Source organism: Triticum urartu, chromosome 5 (assembly GCF_003073215.2).
Source record: "Triticum urartu cultivar G1812 chromosome 5, Tu2.1, whole genome shotgun sequence".
NCBI lineage: Eukaryota > Viridiplantae > Streptophyta > Magnoliopsida > Poales > Poaceae > Triticum > Triticum urartu.
Window position 1 is genome coordinate 104,143,119 of NC_053026.1, and position 15,011 is coordinate 104,158,129.

General features: G+C 45.2%; 1 protein-coding gene across 1 annotated transcript; it reads right to left on the bottom strand.

The window, feature by feature from the left end:
* Nucleotides 1-7,382: 7,382 nt before the first annotated feature.
* On the bottom strand, nucleotides 7,383-10,836 carry LOC125555737. The gene is made up of 5 exons (XM_048718596.1): nucleotides 10,653-10,836; nucleotides 9,562-9,750; nucleotides 8,805-9,034; nucleotides 7,945-8,471; nucleotides 7,383-7,667 (listed from the first exon to the last, which is right to left on the bottom strand). Exons 1-5 carry the CDS (start codon nucleotides 10,834-10,836, stop codon nucleotides 7,604-7,606), a joined length of 1,194 nt encoding a protein of 397 aa, XP_048574553.1. The 3' UTR covers nucleotides 7,383-7,603.
* Nucleotides 10,837-15,011: the final 4,175 nt, after the last annotated feature.

The following is a 15,011-nucleotide window of genomic DNA, read 5'->3' on the forward strand; positions in this document are numbered from 1 at the left end:
ACAGAAAAATTCGTTCGGCCCAAAATGTCACGGATGTGTCTTTTTTTTAGTGCTGGTTCCCCGGCCTTCTCGTGCCAATGTCATCAACAGAAGTGGGTTTTTTGTCATAAGACCCGCTCGGATGGCACACTTGAGCGCTACAGGGCTCGCTGGGTGGTCTGTGGGTTTCGTCAGCGTGCTGGCGTTGACTACACTGAGACATTTGCACCGGTTATCTAACCGGGCACGGTCCGCATCGTCCTTCAGCTGGCGGTCTCTCGTGGCTAGCCAGTTCATCAAATGGTCGTCTCCAACGCTTTCCTTCATGGCCACCTTGAGGAGCAGTTTACTATGAGCGTGGCCCACCGGTTTCATTGACGCCTCTCATCCTGGCGATGTGTGCTTGCTGTCCCAGTCTCTCTATGGTCTCAAGCAAGCAGCTCACGCCTGGTACTAGTGTATCGCCCGGTTTCTTCACACACTGGGTTTCTGCGTCACCCACTCGGATGCCTCGTTGTTTGTCTATCACCCCGGCGACACGACTGCTTATTTGCTGCTCTACGTCGATGACATCATCCTGTCGGCCTCCTCTACAACCCTTCTTTAGCAGATACTCTCTGGCTATGTGATGAGTTTGCCATCAAGGATTTGGGCGCTCTCCATTATTTCCTTGGCATTGAGATTGTTCAGCGACCCAACGGCTTATTCCTTCATCAGTAGAAGTATGCGCATGAGCTACTTGAGCGTGCCGGCATGCTCAACTGTCATCCTATTGCTACCCCTGTTGACACGAAGGCCAAGGTTTCTGCTCTCGAGGGCTCGCCCGCGTCGGATGCTCCATTCTACTGGTCCATCATCGGTGCTCTCATATATCTGACCCTCACACGGCTAGATCTACAGTATGCTGTTCAGCAGGTGTGTCTCCACATGCACGCCCCTCATGACTCCCATTGGACACTCATGAAACAGATTCTCCGATACATTCGTGGCATGATGTCTCTTGGCCTCACTCTCACCTCTCTGGACATGGTGGCTTATTCCGATGCTGATTGGGTTGGCTGCCCCGACACACGTCGCTCCACCTCTGGCTACTGCGTCTACTTCAGTCCTTCCCTCGTCTCGTTGTCGTCCAAGAGACAACCCATAGTTTGGCGCTCCAGTGCGGAAGCTGAGTACCGAACAGTGGCTAACGCAGTCGCCGAGTGCACCTGGTTACGACAGCTACTTCAGGAGTTGCATCAAGATGTCTCCCAGGCTACGGTTGTCTACTGTGACAACGTCTCTGCAGTGTACCTTTCCGCCACCCCTGTTCATCATCGTCGGACCAAGCACATTGAGCTGGACATTCACTTTGTGTGTGAACAGGTCGCCCTTGGACGCATTCGGGTTCTCCATGTTCCGACCACACAACAGTTTGCTGATGTGATGACTAAGGAACTGCCGGCTTCCACCTTCAAGGAGTTCCATTCTAGTCTCTACGTCTCTGGTGATGCTTCGACTATGGGGGGGGTTGAATATATTGTGTGCATGTATATTGTGTCTTGGGCCCACCTTCTAGTTTCCAGTATAGTTGAGGTTGTTGCCTCCATCCTCTTCATCATATATACGTGCCTAGTGCACCGATCAATGCAATTGTTGCACGGCCTATTCCTAGTTTTCGACATTCATAAGTCCCTCAACTTCCAACCACAACCAAAGAAGAAGAAAAGCACATCACGCAACATCAAAGAGAATTGCTCCCATTTTACACATACTTAAACTAGAGAGAGAAGAGGGCAGTGAAGAGAGGTGGGGATGTGCATGGATGACAAGTGGAAATTGTCCAAGGTTGGCGCCGCCGGCGGCCACTGGCAGTCCGGAGGGCGTCAAGGGCCGGACTTCGAGGGGCTCGGGCAGGTCGGTGCCGGGGCGGCTGGCGAGCCTGGCCAAGGAGCAGAGGGCTAGGTTCTACATTGTAGAAGTGCATGCTCTAGCCAACGTAACCAATAGACCGATCTGATGGAAGAGACTAGGAAGCACATTATGCGTCAATACCCCCCCTCACGTGTGGCTCCCTCAGGCCTAAACATGGACCAAAAGTGGGCTGCAATATAATTGCGCTAGCCGGGTCTTGAACTCAAGACCTGTTGGCTCCGGTACCATGTAGAAGTGCATGCTCTAGCCAATGCAACCAAAACACCGATCTGATGGAAGAGACTAGGCAGCAAATTATACGTCAACATACATCACGCGTCGGTGCGTCACCATGCTCGTGTGCTGGCGAGACTAGCCAACCCAGGCCCGTGGGCTTGCATTGGGTTGATGAATCTAGTGCCACACAGAAGTCTCAGCCTGCCCGATAGCACCAATTTTTTTTTGTTAAGCGAGTGGATGCACTCTGTTCATTTTTGCCCCTTTATAAGAGGAACTAGAGTTGTGCTTTTTTCTATGCCTATCTTGTAGTGATAGGCACTAGAGAGATGGTGTGTCACAGTATTGTCAGAGAAGAGTAGCTTTTGTACAGGAGATGTGTGAGCGCCCTTGTAGCACTAAGAGGAAAAGGTTCATTTTGTGAATGGAATGTAAAACAGAAGTGTTGCTAGTTACACTCGTTGTTTTGGTTTGAGTTGGTTCCAATCTGCCAGAAGTGCATAATTTTTTAGAGAAAGGCGCCGGCCGAGCCCAAAAAAAGTTGAATCTAGCCTGATTTTGAATTAATAAAGCCATCAACTGGCGAGGATTACATGGTAGCAGCATACAAGAGAAAAGGAAATCGAAGAGGAGATACAGGGTGCTAAGTAGAACAACTCCAAGGCGACAAGCAGTGGTCGAGAACACACCGCGCCGTTGCCAACAACCGCCGCTATGCCTATACCAACTAATAATAAGGTCACAGGAGGAGGGCACCACTGTAGGAGTATTGTGATTGCTGACTGCCACCAAAGGACCAAACATGGGCAGCAAAGATTTGTCTCCGCCATCGCAAAGGGCCACTACCCTTTCACCCAGGCTCGATGGGTGCCACACCGGCGACCGGCGGAGTGGTTCCCCTAGAACCCAAATCAAGGTGCCAAGCTGCCCAAGGAGGGACAACAGGAGCAGACCCACAAGCAAGAGTAGCCCGATCACCTAAGCACCGTCATCGGCAGTGGTGAGGTAGAACATAGGATGTGAGTTTGACCTAGGCAGAACATCGGACGTGAGTTGTCAAACAAAGGTGCTAAACCACGGAGAAGGCTGAAAAGGGCAGCACCATACATCGGTCACGGGTAGGAGTCACCAAAGCCCAAGGCATACTGTCGGCACCCGAGAAGGACACCAATCTCCTCACACCAACGGCAGGGACCATCCACACCTGGACCGAGCAATCTTTCGAAGATGAAGTCAGGCCAACTCATGTCGTCATCGAACCGCCGCCAACTCGACCACCACTTGAGAAATCCTCGAGCAACGCCTTCAGGAAGTAGCACGCCACCATAGTGCCGTCATCTCCGAGAACAGGGGATCTAAGGCTTTCACCTGTGCTTCTCGAAGGGGAGGGAGTGAGGGGAACATCGTCGAAGCCTCTAGCAAGGTTAGAAGCACCCAAAAGTGCCGCCTCCCATGTGGCCGCTGCGCCGCCAAGGGATTCCCTTGGATCCACTCCTAGCCACTAATCAGCAGAGCCACCACCCAAGAACGGCGACCGAAGCCACGAGGGGCCAGAATCGGCACGAATCCAAGAAAATCAAGGTTGAGGAGAGAACTTCTCCATGGCTAGCCAGAAAACCAGCGAGGGGCCATCGCAACAGATTACGCCCGCCACTTCCATGCCGCCCACCTACACCCACCGGCATCTCCTGCCACACAGGCCATGCCGCGCGCCACCACCAGGGGATGCCGCCTTGGAAGTTGAGGCTCTCCACATGGGGTGGAGCTGCCAGGATCCACGCCGCCACCTTCACTGGTGCCACACGGCCGCGTCGATGAGCTCCTCTAACAGCGGCGGAGAGAAGGATTGGGATGGTGGCCGAGGCGAAGATGGCTAGGGTTCGCGCCCCCCTCCCCGAGTCGCCTCAGAGGAGGCGGCGGGACGGTGGAGGGGAGGGCGGCATGCATCATTTTCAGACAACTTTGCTTCAAGGATGGATGCGTAGCTCGAGAGCTTTTCAAAATATTTGCGTTGGCCAAAGTAAAAGCTCGACATGAAGTATATTCTTTAAAAAGAAGCACGACCAAAAGGAAGAACCCGTAGCAATTATCACACCAATAGATCAAGTGGATGAAGAAATCCAACATGGGACAAAGATCTTACGCTAAAAAGTCTTCTCTTGTAGAAACAGGTCAGTTTAGACCCGCAGCAACATAGTTGATCAGCTTCATACGGCAAATCAGGAGAAGCTCGGAACCCTAGGTGGAGTAGAGCAGGAAGACGACCAGGCCATGGATAAGACTTAGGTGTAGAAATGTAGTCTAAGGGCTCCTTTGATTAAAAAGATTTTCAAAGGAATTTTGGAGAACTAGAATCCTTAAATAAAATTCTATGTTGGTTCTTTGATTCATAAGATTGAATCCTATTGGATTTTTTCCTAAGGATTTTTTGTTAGAAATATGACCTAGAGGCAATAATAAAGTGGTTATTATTATATTTCCCTGTTCATGATAATCGTTTATTATCCATGCTCTAATTGTATTGACCAGAAGCTCAAATGCATGTGTGGATACATAGACAGCAACATGTCCCTAATGAGCCTCTACCGAACTAGCTTGTTGATAAAAGATGGCTATGGTTTCCTAGTCATAGACATGAGTTGTCATTTGATAACGGGATCACATCATTAGGAGATCATGGTCGTATCAAGTTTATTGCTATAGTTTTCTGCATGTCAAGTGTATGTTCCTATGACCATGAGATCATGCAACTCACTGACACTGGAGGAATGCCTTGTATGTACCAAACGTCGCAACGTAACTGGGTGACTATAAAGGTGCTCTACAGGTATCTCTAAGGAAGTCTGTTGAGTTGGCATGGATCAAGACTGGGATTTGTCACTCCGTACGACGGAGAAGTATCTCTAGGCCCTCTCAGTAATACAGCATCACAATGAGCTTGTAAGCAATGTGACTAATGGGTTAGCCACGAGATCTTGTATTACAGAACGAGTAAAGAGACTTGCCGGTAACGGGATTGAACTAGGTATGGAGATACCGACGATCGAATCTTAGGCAATTGACATACCGATAGACAAAGGGAACTGCATACGGGATTTGCCGAATCCTTCACATCGAGGTTCAGCTGACAAGATCATCGTAGAATGTATAGGAACCAATATGGGCATCCAGGTCCGGCTATTGGTTATTAACCATAGAGGTGTCTCGGTCATGTCTGCATAGTTCTCGAACCCGCAGGGTCACACTTAACATTTGGTGACGATATATGTATAGTTGAGTTATTATGGTGGTAACCGAAGGTTGTTCGGAGTCCCAGATGAGATCCCGAACGTGATGAGGAACTTCAGAATGGTACGGAGGTGAAGATTGATATATAGGACGAAGGGAAGTGTTCCAGGGACATTGGGTTATGACCAGGATGACCGGAAGGGGTTTGGAGGGGCCCAGGCAAGTGCTGGGGGGCCTCATAGGCCTAGGGGAGGGAGCACACCAGCCCACTAGGGGGCTTTGCACCCCCCCCCTCACCCCATCCCACGAGACCAGGAAGGGTTGGTGCGCCCCTAGGGCTGCCTCCTCCTTGCTTGGGGGGCAAGGCACCTAGGGGGGCACCCAAAACCCATCTAGGGTTGGCCTTGTGGCCGCCGCCCCCACTAGGGGAAAACCTAGGGTGCCTCCTCCTCCCCCTTCCCCCTATATATAGAGGGGGAGAGGGAGGGCAGCCGCACCCCGATGGGGTGCGGCTGCCCTCCCTCCCCTCGTAGCCTTCTTCCTCTCCGTAGTGCTTAGCGAAGCTCTGCTGAGATTCCATCACCACCACCGCCACCACGCCGTCGTGCTGCCAGAGGACTCGAGCTACTACTTCACCATAGCTCGCTGGATCGAGGAGGTGAAGGCATCATCAAGCCATACGTGTGTTGAAAGCAGAGGTACCGTCCGTTCGGCACTTGGATCGGGAGTTCGCGGGATGGATCGTGATTGGATCACAAAGACGTTCGACTACATCAACCGCGTTTCTTAACGCTTCCGCTTAGCGATCTACAAGGGTATGTAGATGCAATCTCTCCTCTCGTAGATGTTCATCTCCTATATTGATCTTGGTGAGCGTAGGAATTTTTTTTGTTTCCCATGCAACGTTCCCCAACATTTTTTCGTACTACTTCCCATAGGATTCTAGCATCCACTCAAACATCTTTGAAAGAGTCCATTGTTTCTCCTATGATGCAATCAAATAACCCAAAATCAAATAGGATTGAGATGGGCATGTTAAATCCTATGTTTTTTTATTCTCACGTTTTCAAAATTGTATGATACAGGCCCTGAGTTACTATTTTGTCGGTAGTTGACTAAACAGAATAACTAACTTTCCCAGACAGTACAACATGGACAATAAGGTGATGTATGCAGAAGGACAACATGCAGATTCATTGCGGGGCACAGTTGGGCTTGCACACTGTTCAGAACCAAGTTCTCACAACAAAATACCATGTGAAATAGAACTGATTGTGAATAGTTTTGATTCTTATATTATCAGTTCAAATATTTGTGCTCCATACAACCAAATCCCATTGAAACGTATTGCAAACAACTTCTGAAACAATGTATGGTGTATCATCTAGTATACACCTAAATATATGATCCTCGCTAACATATTTCTCTCGACAATCAAATGTCACGTCCGGAGACATATCACCTTATAACATGCAAACATGCATGAGAAAATGCTAAAGCCGTTTCCAATTTATTATACTACTTATACAAAGAAACAAATATCCTTCTGAACATGCAAATGGTTGATGGTTTTTTTTCATTATGTTATGCTACTTATATTTTTACAAATATTTACATTTGTACAGTAATCAAATATAATAGAACACATGTATTTTTATGGAAACTTATGACGTATCAGGTGGAAACCTCATCTTGGTGCAAATATGAAAACTTACGCTATGAACCATCTAATCTCAAATGTACAGTGGAGAAACAAGGTGGGAGGCATCCAACAACATTATGCTTCTGACTTGGAATTCCAACATGACCAAGAACAAAAGATTAGCACATGCGTTACACATGTGCTTTATCGTTCACTGCTAGTGCCAGGGAAAATAGGTGATTCCCACTAGCCAATTTTCCTCAACATTCAAATATGTCAGCAGTCATGTCACCTTATAACATGCATCAGAAAATGCTAAGTCATTTCCATATTGAACAACATTTTAAAACTATATAATAATCAAGAAAAATCTTATGTATTTTAGTTTCTGTTTTTATATTATTAATCTAAGTATTCATGTTCTATACAACTAAATCTCACCGAAATGTGCTGCAAACAATTTCCACGTCAATGACGGTAACCCGTAGGGCATCATCTAGTTGTTTCAAAACAGCAGATACATAACTCTGGTTCAGGAACGAAGTGGAGTGCTGATAACATCAGGGCAGCGAGCAATCAAAGTTCGAGCAACATATTAGAGTAACTTGTACAGGAAGCTGTGTGTCAATCCAAGGTTCTCCAGGTGATCTTCACCGAAATCGTGGTAAATTCGTCAAGATTCACCACTTTAGGCTAGTCATAGTGGAAGTAACTTAAGTAGTAACATAACGCACTTCAAGAAAATTTTGCTTATGCGGCATGTAGTTAATGAGAAGAGAGGTATTTAGAGTAACATAATATGTTACTGTAACATAGCGCTTCCCAAGAAAGGATGAGTCTACAAGCTAATAAATAAGGCCATCTATGACACTAGTACTATGTTCCTTTTGCACTATAAAGGTCGTAACTTAGACTAGTGTCATATACATGACACTAGTATAAGTTACTCCCCAATATGACCAGCCTTATCTACTATTCCATGATAGCAAGTGTCGAAGCTGTCTTCCCACGCACCACAGGGCAGCCGCTTCTGAGAAAGTCCGTCATCTTTGGGGGTCCCTTCGATACGAAGATACACGCAACTCCGTATCACCACGGCTACAACTGAACTTATTTTGCAGCCAGCTTCTGCAACTCCCTGGTAGAGAGGAATCACATCTTCGTAACCACTGGTCTTGGCATAGAGATTCAGATTAAGGCCACAATCAGGAGCACGGAGTATCTCAACATCAACGAATGCCTGGACTGCATTAATCAGCGCCGCAAACTTGACATCTAGTGGACACTTGTCCCCATAAAGACGCCGATTTTGAATGGATGATTCTGTTGTGTACATGGTGCTGAATTCAGTACATCCTTCAATAAGAAGGTCGCCTTTGGGCCCATCTTCCTGTGGGTCTTCAGTACATATACAGAGTTTGAATTCAAATAGCACACGGCTCCTTATGCCAATACCTCGAGCAGAGCTAGTCAGTGGTAAACGTGCCATACCCTACAATTTGGATCAACAGGCATGACATCCTATACTTTAATTAGTGATTACTACAATAGATCGGCTGCAATCACTACAACTGTCTGGTCTGGATATAATTAAGTGTTATGTCTAATAGTGAATTAGTGAGATTATTTGACTCGGCGTGATACCTTTAAACTGGATATTACTGAACTATTGCAGCATGCACTCAGGTGAGTATCTCAAACTTCCAGAATAAAGCCTAAATATAATAATTTTTTCAATACAGTGCTTGCATCTCATGCACGTGTATTGTAAGTATGATTAAAGAATCAGGCCAGTAGAAAGTTGCAAGTTTGATAGTCAGATTACCGTCTTTGGCTTCACAGTTACAGCTTCATAATTCTCAATTTGACGCCTATAGACATAATTGCGCAAAGGTTCGACCCGATCCGGCGCTGCGAAAAACCCAAATATTTTGGCACGTCCAGGCCGGGCATGCTGATAGCCAGCGATTTTGAGATCAACGAACTGCACCATGTCCATCGATCTGCAATAACCCTTATGTGAGCAATCAACGGTCCCAACATTGCTGAAACTGACTGCAAAATTAACAAACAGAGCATGAGGTATTATCAGAGATCTATAGTCATGAACAGATGATGAGAGAAAATCTGCTTTGTTTCATCAAGAGTGGTTCAGTTCTGGAAAATATACTACCAAATCTTGTTTGTTCATTGTTATCACAAAGGATTGACAAAGGAAGAGCTGAGAAGTGAGCAGAGGAGGGATCTGGAATGTAGTTTGGATTTGGGGGTGGATGGGGAAATGCTCAAATTTCTTTCATTTGATGCCAATCTGAATAGACGAACAGGATAACACTTGACAATTGACAGCAGGTAAAGCTAGCTAACCACCCGGGTTCAATTCCTAGATTGACAGCTGATGCACAAGGGTTTTCCCCCATTTATTGAGGATCAAGTTTGGTGTGTGATGGGACCACTCATCAAGATATCTTGGTACTCATAAAAAAAATTCTTCCTAAGCTGAGAAACTTTGGACTTTTCTCTTGATGATAATTTGATGCAGGGAATCTCAGTGACAGAACTTTAATTAAAAAAACACTTACTTTCAGATTCATCGGCAAGTTGATACTCCATATCACATGAATGCCGACTTTCTGGCTTAAATGCTGGAAATCTCCTAAGCGGTCTTGGGCCTCGGATAGAAATCTCTGGATTCTTATACACGGCAACTGTCTGCTCATCATCACTGCTAACCCTTGGGAAATCATCAACTGTAAAAGGGCGGTACTTCCCTACACACGAAGTCATTAACCAAATCAACAACAACAAAAAACATTGAGCACCATCTATCATTGATTTTTTGACAAAGATCTACCATTGATTTAGAAGCCAAAATTATTAGATGGATCACTTGAGAAATATTCCTCGAAAAAGTATATATCACTTGAGAAAGATTAGCTGTCAAAACAATTGCAGTCTACAAGGCTGTATACATGCATCGAATTATATGTTCTTTTGAAGTGAAAATTACCATTAATACCAAGTGTGTGTGTGTGTGTTATTATTACAAACATGTTCGCAGATTGGAAGATCAGGTAGGATCTTCACTATGGTTAGATTCAGTACAATTAGACCTAATTAGTGGAGAATAACAATCTCCAATAAAATAAAGTAGCCGAGCACCAGTGGAATAGCCAGCTAAATTTTAAGTTACTTGTAACCTTTTCCCAGAAACTCTACTTATAAAATGATTTGCCATATTCATGTTTATTAGTTTAAGATCAAGAGTGTGTGACCATTTAAATATTATTCTCCCCAAAAGGCATTATTGTGTTACAGAAATGCTAACAACATACCTAAATCTGAGTAGCTGGCACAGGTTACCCAAAGAAAAGATCAACAGTTTGTCCAGCGGTGGTTCAACTATTGAACGAGGTCTCAATTTCGTACAAGTAGTTAGCAACGCAATGTATTCGGTTGAAATTCAAAGTTTCAAACACTGACGGTGTTGGTGCAACTAATTCAGCAAGATATTCTTTAGTATTGCACGAAAATCTTGTTGATAAAGGTTCTTACATCAAGGAGCACTGGTTTCTAATTGAGAGAGCCAATTGCATCAGGATACACATAGATCTAAACTAATCAAGTACAGAACAGAAGCGTCGAATCAACTACGGAGGAAGCAGTGCCTTACCGTGGTATTCATCCTCCTCTTCGTCGTCGCTGAGCGCCCAGGGGTTGTCGTCCTCGTCGCTGGTGGTGGACTTGGACGAGTCCGCAACGTCGTTCTGAGGAGTTGAGGGGGAAAGCGGCCGCTTCTTGCCGCAAGCGGGGCGAGGGGACGGAGCTAATACATCTCCGCGTCCGTCTACCTCCATGGCGCGGGGACTCGATTATTTGCCGTTACTTAATTTGGACTTGGAGGATTTCAAGTGCACGTTAGGGCAACTCCAGCCCCAGATGGCGCCCTAAGCGGCAATTTCGCTAACTGGCACGACATGACAAATGAGCCGGCCCATGTAGGTTTGTTTATTCCACAGTTTTCCGCGCATTTTTTTTGCGCGTTTTTTTCTTGCTGGTTTTCCTGGCATGGGTTTGTCTTGGGTTTTCGTTTTTATTTTATTTTTAATTTAAAAATGCGTGAATTCTTTTCAGATTAAAAAACTTATTGCAAATTCATGAACTTTTTCAAATTCTCGTGAACTCTGTCATTTTTTTCCAAAATTTCCCAAATTACGATTTTTTTAATTCGTGATTTTTTCAAATTCTGTGAATTTTTTAAAATTCATGAAATTTTTACTAGCAAATATGCCTGTGCGTTGCAACGGGTGAAAAACAATCAGATTATGTAGATGTGTGAAGATTTTGTATAATTTCATGGACATTTTTTAAAATTCCCGAATATGTTTTGAATACATGATCATTTTTTAAAAATTATGAACATTTCTTATTTCACGTAAAAAAATTTAAATTGCATTTTTTTATAATATGCAAACAGTTTTCGGAATCACGGAAATTTTATGATTTCCTGATTTTTTTAATTCACAAATATTCTATAATTCTCGATTTTTTTAAACTCACAGCTTTCTGAATCTGTTTTAATTTCTGTGAACATTTTCAAAATTTTCATGGGCATTGTTTTCAAATTTCCGAATATGTTTTGAATACACGATTATTTTCTGAAAATCATGAGCATTTTCTATTTCACGAGCATTTGTTTGAAATCATGAGTTTGCTAATACGCGAACAATTTTTTGAAATCACGAACATTTTTTGATTTCCCATTTGTTTTTTGAATTCAAGAACATTTTATGATTTCTCGATGTATTTTATCAAAACTCGCAACTTTTTTGAAAAAAGAAATTTAAACACAAATTGATTTAAAGAAGGAAAAGCAAAAAAAATGAGAAAGGAAAAAACAAAAAAATGAAATAGAAAAACAGGGGGCGTCACGAGCGGCATATGGGTCGGCCCATTACCGCGTGCGGGCGGAGGTGTGCTTGCTATATAAGAGAGAAACGAGGCAAGTTGGTAGAGCCAAGGATCAAACCTTAGCCTCCCGCGTGGAAGTAAAAGGCCTTAGCCATTGCGCTACTTGACTGCACATGGTGTATCAGGGTATCATACTTATAAGAATCGAACACGCCGGTGATTTTGGAAATAATCGAATCGTTTTCTTTACTTATGGATGGCATGGTGGGTAATTTACGACTACTTTGAGGGCAATTTTAATGACGTACGACCAGAAGCAGTCATTGCTTTATTATTAAGGAAAGATATCTGTGAACTTTTTTCAAACTTTTTTTTGAAGTTTTATGAACTTTTTCCTATTTTTTGAACATTTTTAAAGTCAATGGTCAACTGTCCATGGCTTACAAGGTGAATGCATTGATTGCTCCTGAAGGTCGGATGGTGGAAGATGGCAGCGACTGATTCTAGAGTGTGCGCATGCGGTGCACGCAAAGGGTCTGCTAGACCGGTTGATGCTCTCGACTTGCCGGCGGGCGGCTTAGTGAGACCACCGAATTAGACGGGATGTGTTGATGTGACATCGGGGAGAATCATCAAACTTGTAGGTGCAACCATTGTGGTTGCGAGAAAGATGGCTTTGAGTTGATCTGTGTACTTATTTTGTCGGGTTCTACTGAATAATATAGTAAAAATGGTTATTGCATCGCTTGATGCAGAGGCCGGGGTTATCCTCCTTTTCAAAAAAGTAATAATTTTTTAGATGATGATGTTGCTTGAAAACATTGCATATTATGATATCTCATTTTTTAAATTTAAGCATATTTTTTCTTGTGGGTGTAGCAATAACATCGGCGGTTCAAAGATAAGGCGCAATGGTGTGACGTCCCCGATTCAATCGTACACTAATTATACACACAAATGTGTACGATCAAGATCAGAGACTCACGGGAAGATATCACAACACAACTCTAGTAACAAATTAAAATAATACAAGCTTTATATTACTAGCCAGGGGCCTCGGGGGCTCGAATACATCAGCTTGAATACAAATGAGTCAGCGGAAAGCAACAATATCTGAGTACAGACATAAGTTAAACAAGTTTGCCTTAAGAAGGCTAGCACAAAAATAACATGATCGAAAAGGCAAGGGCTCCTGCCTAGGAGCCTCCTAACTACCCCTAGTCGTCGGCGGCGTCCACGTAGTAGTAGGCACCCTCGGTGTAGTAGTAATTGTTGGTGGGGACATCTGACTCCTGGACTCCGTCATCTGATTGCGTCACCCGAGAAGAATGGAAAAGGGGGAAAAGAGGGAGCAAAGCAACCGTGAGTACTCATCCAAAGTACCCGCAAGAAAGGATCTACACTACATATGCATCGGTGTCGATGAAATGTGTAGTATCTGTGGACTGAACTGCATAATGCCAGAAGAGAAGGGGAAAGCCTAGCCTATTGAAGACTAGCATCTTCAAGCAGCTTCAAGCATCTTGCAGCTTCAGAAGAGAGAAGAGTAGTATAAAGTAAAGTAGTAGTAGTGTCATCAACCTCGCCCAGAGATCCTTCCTCGACTCTCTACGAGAAAGCAATCCCAGAGCCATACTATCCATTTATCACCTCAAGTATCCAGCTCTAGCTGTATCGATCGGGATACAACTCCAAGTGTCCGTTACCGTAGGACAGGCTATCGATAGATGTTTTCTTCCCTGCAGGGGTGCACCAACTTACCTACCACGCTCGATTAACTCCGGTCGGACACAGTTTCCCGGGTCATGCCCGGCCACGGCCAAACGATACGCCGCAACCCGACCTAGGCTTAATAGAGAGGTCAGCACGCTGGACTAAACCTATGCACCCAGGGGTCTTGGGACATCGCCCCGGGAACTCCTGCACGTTGCGTGGGCGGCCGGTGAGCATACATAGCTACCTCCTTAAAAAGGCAGGTGCTTACCAGTCCAACCCGGTGCGCGCCGCTCAGTTGCATGACGTCTATTAAGCTTCGGCTGATGCAGACGACGCAGAACGCCCATACTATGCCCACGTGATGGTTAGTGCTATCAGGCCAGAGGCCCCTCAGATCAAATATCCAAACCGTTAGTGTGTTGGTAGTACAGTCACGAGTAGAGACTCACGAAAGATGTGACCCCGTCGCCCCGTCTCGAGGACTTGCGGCAAGGGCTAAGAATGCCCGGCCACGCCTTGTATTCAACTCTCGGGTACCCTCCAGGTCAACCCGTCTCCACATCACTCGCGGGTACCCCTCAGGGTCGACCCGCCTTTCCAAGTAACAGTTGTAAAGTCCAAGTATCCGTGTGTCCAAACATCAAGGGGAAAACCCAAGGAATCACCCTCGGTGAATTCCACTCGATGTAATCATCAAGGTGAACATTAAGAGGAACCACCCTCGAGGTTCACACTTGAGGTGTTGCACGACAGAGTCGTATCGGAAGTGGTTAAGGAGGAAATCACCCTCGATGACCATGACCGAATAGCTACACTATAGAATCTCATCAAGAGTGATGTATGAGGTTCCACCCTCGGCACTCGATGGTAACTCTACAGAGTCGAGCAACAAAAGGGGCGTGATGTGATGTGAGGTGTCAGGCTCTGGTCATCGATCATGTTGATCGAGTCGTCGATGATGAAGCAGGGGCAACAAGGACCAGGTGGGGGTCACTGATGGATCACTAACCAACCTATACTAAGCAGTTTAGGATAAGAGGGTAAGGTAACAATAATCAGGTTACAAAAGCAGGCTATGCATTAGAATAAAAGCAAACAATAATAGTAGCAAAATCTAATGCAAGCATGAGAGAATGGAATGGGCAGTATCGGGATGATCAAAGGGGGGGCTTGCCTGGAAGCTCTGGTGAAAAGGAAGAAGTGTCGTCATCGACGTAGTCGATCACAGGGGCGGCATCGGTCTCAGGTCTACCGAAAAGAAGAGGGGGAAGAAACAATAAATATAAAGCAAACATAGCATCACAAAGCATAACATGGCAATATGCAGAGCTAGTGGTATTCTAACGCAATACTACACGTTGCAGACGGAGAGGGAAAACATCCGAAGAGGTTTTCCGGTGTTTGG